The 9,011-nt window shown below is 36.5% G+C and overlaps 2 protein-coding genes across 2 annotated transcripts; one reads left to right on the forward strand and one right to left on the reverse strand.

Annotated features, from left to right (window-relative positions):
- Positions 1–380: 380 nt before the first annotated feature.
- On the reverse strand, positions 381–3,915 carry LOC149737663 (uncharacterized). Its single transcript, XM_089873583.1, has 2 exons — positions 2,878–3,915; positions 381–599 (listed from the first exon to the last, which is right to left on the reverse strand). Exons 1-2 carry the CDS (start codon positions 3,272–3,274, stop codon positions 415–417), a joined length of 582 nt encoding a protein of 193 aa, XP_089729709.1. The 5' UTR covers positions 3,275–3,915; the 3' UTR covers positions 381–414.
- Positions 3,916–4,453: 538 nt separating this feature from the next.
- On the forward strand, positions 4,454–7,216 carry LOC149737664 (uncharacterized). The gene is made up of 4 exons (XM_089873572.1): positions 4,454–4,976; positions 5,177–5,326; positions 5,720–5,844; positions 6,198–7,216. The coding sequence occupies exons 1-4, from the start codon at positions 4,815–4,817 to the stop codon at positions 6,439–6,441; spliced, it is 681 nt and encodes a 226-aa protein (XP_089729698.1). The 5' UTR covers positions 4,454–4,814; the 3' UTR covers positions 6,442–7,216.
- Positions 7,217–9,011: the final 1,795 nt, after the last annotated feature.

Here is a 9,011-nt window from a genome sequence, read left to right on the forward strand (position 1 = left end):
AATAATAAACAAATAAAGATTGTCGAATGACCATATGCGCCAAACTTTTAAAAATGCAGGGTACGCAAGAATGCTTTGATGCAAATTCCTATGAAACACATTTCGTTTTAATGTTTACTTTTAATGTAGTGTAGAAGAAATCTTAAGGGTGGGCCTGCCTATCTTGCCTACTATGTTTGTCATGAACAGTGGCGCAGCCAGAAAAAAAACAAACATATTTTTAATTTTTTTTTTAATTATTATTATTTTTTTTAAAAGGTGAGCAGGGGTCGCGACACCCTAAACTCCCCCTGGCTGCCCCACTAGTCATGACTATCGAATGTTAAATAAAAAACATTTAAATTCTGCATAAATGTCTGCTCAAACATGAATCTTCTAAGTAAATTTTTGTTTTTTTTATTTGATAATAGAAATTTAAAAGAAAAGCTTGAATTTTTCTCGAATAGAAATTCCTATTTTTTCTAAAGTAGTTGGCACCAATATTGGGTTGCCGTCATCATTGTAAAGAAAGTTTCCATCTTTGTCTCTCTCAACAACATCAAAGGGATATGACCAAACGTACCAACCATATTTTGAAAGCTTCATCACTTCAATTCGTTCTGGTAAAATTTGAAATATAACAGTTTTAATGGTTAAGACTAGGAAGAAAAAAACAATTTCTTTTAATAACATTGTAATAGGACATAGCCACAGGTGCTAATGTATGTATAATAGAGTGGGGGAAGATAGGACACTTTAAGCAGGTAATATCTAAATATCCTGATCAGGTTTTAAACAATTACCAACAGTCTATGGGAGTCCTGCGCATGGGCGCCGTTTTATATGGTGCAGACGAGGCCGGCCTACTCTGGATATTATGCAGACGGTGCAGCACCTGCTGCGTATAACTGCATTTTATTAATAAAACCCGTTTAAAATTAAAGAACTAGTCGTTTTAAGCCCGCAAATAGCTAAAGAACTATATATTCAAACGTTCTGAGTTATTACGCCATCGATTGGCGTAACAACGATCATTTTCTGTAATGTTTTTCTCAACCACGCGTCCACGCATAACGCTTTGTTACGACATAGTAGCGATTCACACGCTGATTATTTGCGTCATATTATTATATGATGCGTCGATTATTGACGTCATAATACGGTTTGACGCGTTCATTATTAGCAATCCAAGAGAAAGCAAACTGAAGAGTGTACGTTTACGGTGGAGACTGTTTATTAAAACTTTAACGAAAAGTGAACATACGTTAGTTTTATACTTAAAACAGCTTGCTATGAGTATATGGCTAGCGCCTTTAAAAATACGGTTATACAACGACTGTATTAAAATAAAACAAATAACACATACATTGGTCTGTATTAAACACATTAAAGCTTTAACTTAACGGTTTAATCTTTGTGCGTGGCGGATGTCCTTGGATTCAATTAAGTACTTTAACAGCTATCTGCAGACATAGGTGCTTGCTACATATTTTGGAACAAACTTTAGCTGCTCGTAAAATTAATACGTCATCGAAAGTAACGATTGACAGGCAAAGCCTATGTTAAAAACCCCTCAAACACTAGATCTGTACAAAATTAAGACCTATGTAATAATCAACAGCATTGATGTTTCTTGAGGCGTCATTAATGTTCGTGTGCGTATCGTAGGAACAACGTCCTTCAAAGAACGACGAACGAGTTTGACTGTGTGATTTTGCCAGTTTCATACCCGCATGAACGATAGTCAGCAGCTTTGGCAAACTTTAATAGTCGCCGTTATTGTTACTGCTGCCATGGAAAGTATAGCTTAATCGTGTTTTGGCGCGAGTGAAAAAAACTCGCGTATACCGTATTTTCCTAATTTCTGCAAAACGAATGACGTCATCATAAACGTGGCCTCTTCTGCAATTTAAAAGAATCGGCGCCTATGGTCCTGCGGATACGGTTTTATATTTCTTTTAATATTCTTTGTTTACAAGAAAATAGAATGAAAAAGGTGCCCCATCTTCCCCCACCCTACTATATCGTAAAATTATGTCCCTAAAGTTTACTGCTGTTTTGGCTGCAAGACAGTACAATAATATTTTGTCTTAAATATAGTGGTTAGGCTTTTATAGTAAATTATATAGACACCTATAAGCAGAGTGAAAGCTTTACTGTGTAACACTGGGGTGCTAGAACATATGATGTTACCCCGGTTTAAAAGTGAAACCCCAGGCACCTATAACAGTACACCTATAGTCTTAAACAGAAATCGCTACTAAACTATTTTTAAAATGCTAATGCAAGTAATGCTGTCAATAATTAATATATATAATTTTTTTGGTGTTACAAACTCAAAATAGTCGGCCACTGCATGAGAGAATCAAATTTGGATCCCTAAAAATTGACTACTTACTAAAGGCCTAGGGGGATTTATGAATTATAAGCAAAAACATAGACAACAAATCAAAATATAATTCACAAACTGAATAATTTTAAAACAAAATTCTAATATTTTAAAATGTTGAATAAATGTAATTTGCTTTATCCTCACATGGCCGGAAAATAACAGTTGCTATAACACGAATGTTCTGTTCCATAACTTTGTGCAGCTTGCGAGTATATCCAAATATGTTACATTGTAGGTGATTACCTACTTATTTATTTTTTATGTATGGCTTATAATTTGGACAACCCATTAGTGACCACTGAGTTGGAACGATTGCCGTTAAGTGTCTAGCCTAAGGGCACATACTTCCACAACGGTAGCAACGACCGGCTTTAAAACCATTACCTCTGGTTCATGTTAAGGTAAAAACTTTGGCCAACTTTAAACAACAAAAGTTGCAAACACAAAATTAATTTCCGAACACAAGATTAAGACAGTCAATCACTCAGAAAATAAAGACTTCTCACCATATTCTTCATTAACTGACACCACCGTATCTTCTGTCTTGCTTAACTTCCGAGCATCGGCTAAACTGTTTCCATCGCCAAAGTATTTATATCCTCTTTCTTCCATAGTAAGGGGTGTCCAATACGGAATTCGTGTTGGTGGCTTCGCATTAGCTGGTTTCTCTTCTACAGGCCTGACAATAAATTCTTCAGTTTCTTCGCTTTTTTTCCATGCTGAATAAGCATAGTATCCAGCTACAGTCCATACAACTGCCCCCAAAAATGCTGGAATTGCTGATTGTTTTGTTACCAGTCTGAACTTCCTAGGCAGCAGTGTTGCCTCGTTTTTTTGCAGTGTTTCCAGCTTTTTTACCCGTGCCTCTGCTTTTATTTGAAACAGTCCTTTGTTTTCACCCATTTTAAAGTTTACATATATAATTTAAATCACATACTTTTATGCTAAATGAACACCGAATGTTTTTTTTCACCTCAAGTGATACAGCCCTAAATTTTGGAGTTGTACTTTAAAATAGGACACAATTTATTAAGACACGCTACTGTCGATTTAAAACAATTATTATGCTTGGAAGAACCAAAAAGATTTGAGTTAAAGTAACAGCCGAATTGGGCGCTTGCATAGTCTATAATAGTCTATATCATAGCCTGTACAAAGCATGAATACAAGTTATACAACTGTGTAAAAAAAGGTAAATGAACCTATGAACGTAACAACATTTTTTCTACCTGCAACAACAGAAATTTTGAAATCAAGTTTTTTTGTCAAAAATAGTTTGTTTCTTGCCATCTTTAACAACTGGTTCTGGTGGTGTGGGTTGTAGCAGTTGTTGTAAGCGTCGATTCTCCCTTTGTTCCAAAACACTGACTTTATCATTTGCTTGGTCTTTTCCATCTTTCATCCACCATTCTAGTTTATAACCGATAAATCCGATAGTTCCAGTTATTGGCAATAATAAAACAGGCGCGTAAGTTCGTAATAAAGTTATTACAACTGGGTTCATGTTTCTCACTTAACAAAAGCGTGCACAGTGAATATCTGATATCTGATAATAATAATACAAGTTGATAGCAGAAGAATTAATCTTGTTTCCGTTAGGTGGAACTAAGAGTATTTTTAATCCGAGGGGAGCTATTTTTTCTAACTTTTAAAATGTATTTTTTGGGGGTTTAACACCAGTGGCGGTTGTATGTTTAAGTAGGCACATTTTTTATTTAAGCACAGTGCAGATCGCACAAAAATCAACTTTGTGTCTCGAACATTTCTGTGAAATTAAAACGAAAATCTTCCAAAAAGGAGAAGGAAAATCCCAGAGTCTGGATATAAACATGTTTATATACGGACTCTGGAAAATCCATAAAAATGAAAACCGATTATCAAAGAGGAAGTTTGCCTTAAAATTTATACAGAGATGAAGAGGTAACCTAATAGCACGGAAGACGAGTGCTTTCGCTCAAATAACCATTAATTTAAGCTTATATAGCAGGGTGGAAGAAGAAGAGACACCTGTTCATTCTATTTTCTCATTCCATTTGGTAGTAAACAAAGAACATTCAAAAATTTATAAAACAGTATCATGAATCTCATAAACCACTGTTAATTGTTTAAAATACGATTAAGATATTTGGATATTTTGTGCTAAAGCTGTCCCATCTTACCCCACCCTGCTATACCATAAATCCAGTTAATAAAGATTTGCTATTAGGTTACATTTTAACTATTGGATACACAATCGGGTTTATGCCTCTTTTATTTACCTCAGCCTTCAAATAGAAGGCTTACACATGTACCGTACAAACACCAGCACGTATAACACAGGCGGGTTGTAATTTCTGTGAAAAAAGATAATCCAGCAGTTTGTCAATAAGTAACTTGACTTCAGCTGCTGCGTAGTAATATTAAACATTTAAGCGGATGTTTTACTAAAGGGCACTTGAGCAGAATGAATAGCAAGTTATCTATTTCGTTTCGTCCATTAACTACGGACGATATTGATATTGTTGCTGAATTTTTAGCATTGTATTATGTCCCGAATGAACCAATGTCGCAGTGTCTTGCTTTCACCGAAGAAGAAACATATGCTTACGCTAAAGGAGAAGCAGAGGTTTGTAAACTCCTTCTACATGTTTGTTGTGTCAGTTTATTTACCGACGTTTGGTAATCAAAGTTTATAGCCAAGACTGGTCCGTTTCAATGTGTGTACAGTGGCTTGTCATGTAAGTTACAGATTACAGAATGTTTTTGGTTTTAGTTTGTGATACAGCCTTCGTACGTTTATTTCAATAATTAGTTTTATTATAATAGGAAACCCTGCCCCATTGTCTGAGTACAGCAGCTGTCATCAGTGGGACAAATGAAATATGTGGTCTTTCAATGTGCAAACGTTTTTCTGACTGTTCATATACAGAAGATGCCGTGGCCAATTCAAAGCATAAAGCCGCCTTCCTTTTTCGAGTAAGGAGAATTAGCTTGTAACATTGTAAGATATGATGTGATGTGGACTGTCGAGAACTGAATAAATGAATAGTGTAGTGTGAATTTTAATTTCACGTGGGTGCTGAGGTACCACAGTGTGACACGCCATGCTTTGGGAACTGGGATTTAGGCAAGAGTTGACCAATCACCCCAGTAGTTATAGTAGTTACTGTGCAAAAAACGGTAGCAATTAAAAGAGATTGCATGTTCGACAATTTAGACAAGTATTACGAGCACTGGGTTGAAGCGATTGCTGTTAAAAGTCTTGCTTAATTACACATGTGCCCGCAATGGTAGCAGCGGCGAGCCCTGACTCCGTAACCTATGTGGTATTCGAGGCAGGCGCGAATGCTTATAAACGTGTATGTTTAGTTTGCTGAATGGACGGAATCCACTCTCACAAAAGAATTCGGAACATCTAACATTTTCCTGGATGATCTGACAGTTGTTTCGCCAAAATATTCAAACCGTGGATTAGCGACTGAGTTCATACGACGGTAAACAATTTTTAAAGACTCTGAAATATGGTTTATAGTTTTACTTTTTTTGTAATAGCTTATTTTAAAAACAGGCATATCCCATATGCTTCAAGATACATTTACAGGAACCAGCTGAATGATATTTTAGAAATACAGTAGGGTGGGCGAAGACGGGACACCTATTTAGCACAAAGTATCCAAATATCCTGATATAGTGTTTTAAACAATTAACAACCGTCTATGGGAGTCGTAAGGATACGGTTTCATAATTATTTGAATGTGTTTTGTTTACAACCAAATGGGACGAGAAAAAATAATGAAAAGGTATCCCATCCTCCCCCAACATACTATACTTATTTATTTTGTTTTAGCACAACTGAAAAAGCGGAGGGTCTCGGGTTCGATGTCATTATTGCATTTGCGCTAACAGAGAAAATTATAAAAGTAACTCGTCGGTGGGGTTGGAAGCTTTTAAAGAAGATAGACCTACGCTCATATCGTGACAGTCTCACCAATGAAGCGGTTTTTGCGCAGGCTAAAGTCATAGACGGCTGTGTTCCTGTAGTATACAAGGATTTTCGATCAGCAGTGAATCGTGCAAGCCACAAACTTTAATTATGTGTAAAATATTTTGCGAATAATTAATCCAAGTATAACGTCAAGTCCAGAGTTATTAAAATTGTGTTTTAGTTTAATTCACTTCCAGGGTCTATACTGCGCAGAAGCGTGCAATAAGCGAACGTGTGTTATTGGGGTAAAAAGTCCCATTAAGGCAATAAAGTGTAAATTTGCAGCAATCCAATTACATTGTGCTGGTGTTCTATACATTCAGTAACTTTTTTTGTTATTTTAAATTGTTTTGTAGGTTGCGCCAGCGATATATATATATTTATAAATGAATGAAAAAATGCATTTTATTATCTGTACGTGGCGGAGCAACAATAGTTGTTGTAACACCTAGGGTGGGACCACTACTTCACACAACCTTATTCCCGTATACGAGTTACCACAAAATAGGACTTTTTAGTGATTAGTTTTGTATTACATCATTTTTGTAATGTATTTATATAGGTGACGGTTTAGACAAATCCGCTGGGGTTTTAGACAACTCCTTAATGACCACTGGGTTGGCGCAATTGTCGTTTAGTGTCTTGTCCGAAGACGCGCCCACAATGGTAGCAGCATCGAGCTTCGAATACAATAACTCTGGGTTAGAGGCAATTCAAATTAACAACACCAATTTCATTCCCTTAAAACAGCCTGTCGGCAATGGTAAAATAGAAGCTTATACCGGTGGAGGACGTCAATAAGCGAGAAACTAATTTGTGCACAGAAATATTGGCAATACAACAAACAATAACAGAATGTAACACGCTCGTATATGGAGACTGTTTTATTTTTTATAATTAAATTAAAAGTCCAAGCGTCTAGCAGTTGTATATATCTGGAAAATAAAAAACAAGATTAAAATTCATATTTATGTGGCTGGCGTTGGTGGAAAGCCACTACGGCACGACAAGCCCCCAGCCAATGGTAGTGGGTTTCTACTCTGGTGAGAAACCCTTGTTGGATAGACCTTGCAAGGAAAAGAAACCGATGACAAAAGTAATACTGCGCAACATTAACCTAAACAGCGATAAACACAAGCTCAATTACACCAACAGGCATATTTAAGAAGCGAAACATGATCAATGAAATACCGACATTTGAAAAGGTACAACAATCGTACAGAAAATACCTGTAGTGCGCACGCCACCGAGCACCCACCTGCAAGGGCTCGAAGTCAACAAAGGCCCGGCCTATCGAGAAAACATCTTGGTACCGCGATACTCTAGTTATATATTCACACAATATAATAACGTCCGGCTGTTACGCACCGCATTGACCGTTACGACATACTGTGGCTGTTACGAACCGCAAGGCGGCGACGTCTATACGTAACAAACCCGCAGCTGTAACTTAACTAAGCCGACCGTGGAATAACCGCACCGAACGCAGGGTCAAGACGATGCTGACCCAACGTATCAACGTGACGTTGAGAAATTGTGACGTGGCCATCATCACAATTACGCAACGTGACGTCATGGTAACGTACAAGACTTTTACCGGGGCAGGAACATTTGCAGCTAAATTTGAAATACATAAAATATGAGGAAAGTTAAATGGATGTATATTATAATGCCCGTTTATATTATACTCGAGTATATGTGTACCAAGACAGTTCTCGCAAAGCAAACCGAGACAATTATAAAACCGCCGAAAGAATCTAGTAATCCAGTAAGAATGTTGCAACAATTCCTATGCATTTATTTCAAAGACATGTAGAAGCACTGAAAAGTGCTTAGAGGACATAGCTGGCAAGGTTAGATCCAACAAAAAAATGGCTGACAACACAGTTAAAGTGTATACCAGCTATAACACATATTCGCATACAGCCATACACAATTATACTTACACAATAAACCTAAGCACCTGAAACCGATAACCGTTATCGGCGTCTTCGTTTTTGATCTTCTTTCTTCGCGGGTTTACCGCCGCTAACATAATTAAACCTATACACACTTAGGCCTACAAACACCTCAAACCGGTATCCTTATTGGCGTCTTCGTCTTTGTTCTTCGTCTGTAAAAAAATAAGCTTATAGTTACGTAACAGATTTATATTTCCTTGTTACAAATTCAAACTTTAATTAATTTTGTTAGATTTTAATATTTAAAATAACTAAATTTATTTTTGTTCGGCAATACACTAATATAAGACAATGACAATTAAATAAAATAAAATACCTTGCGCTTTTCCTCGGCAGCTTTATTCGCTGACTTTTCTGTAACAATATAAACGTTAGATATTGTAAATAGTAGGGTGGAGTAAGATGGGACACCTTTTCATTCTATTTACTCGTCACGTTTGGTAATAAACAAAGAACATTCAACGAAATATAAAACTGTACCCCACAATAATCGTTTAAAACATGATCAGGATAGTTGGAGAAAATGTGCTAAAGGTGATTCATCTTTCCCCACAGTGTACTATATATTATTACGTCATAATTACTTTCGTTCTTCTCTACCGTCATGGTCGGCTTGATCCTCTGTGACGTCACATACCGTGTTCTAAAAATGTCCAACATCTTAAAACTGACTTTATTTGGATAAACGTTTGTGACGAAACAATGAACTTACGAA

This window comes from Ciona robusta, chromosome 3 (assembly GCF_009617815.1).
Source record: "Ciona robusta chromosome 3, ASM961781v2".
Taxonomy (NCBI): Eukaryota; Metazoa; Chordata; class Ascidiacea; order Phlebobranchia; family Cionidae; genus Ciona; species Ciona robusta.

Coding starts and splice junctions, on each gene's coding strand:
- LOC149737664 (XM_089873572.1), top strand. CDS start 4,815: ATGAATAGCAAGTTATCTATTTCGTTTCGTCCATTAACTACGGACGAT. Junction 5,327..5,719: donor AAGCCGCCTTCCTTTTTCGA/GTAAGGAGAATT, acceptor GTGTATGTTTAG/TTTGCTGAATGGACGGAATC. Junction 5,845..6,197: donor GCGACTGAGTTCATACGACG/GTAAACAATTTT, acceptor ATTTTGTTTTAG/CACAACTGAAAAAGCGGAGG.
- LOC149737663 (XM_089873583.1), bottom strand. CDS start 3,274: ATGGGTGAAAACAAAGGACTGTTTCAAATAAAAGCAGAGGCACGGGTA. Junction 600..2,877: donor GTCAGTTAATGAAGAATATG/GTGAGAAGTCTT, acceptor AAATTTTACCAG/AACGAATTGAAGTGATGAAG.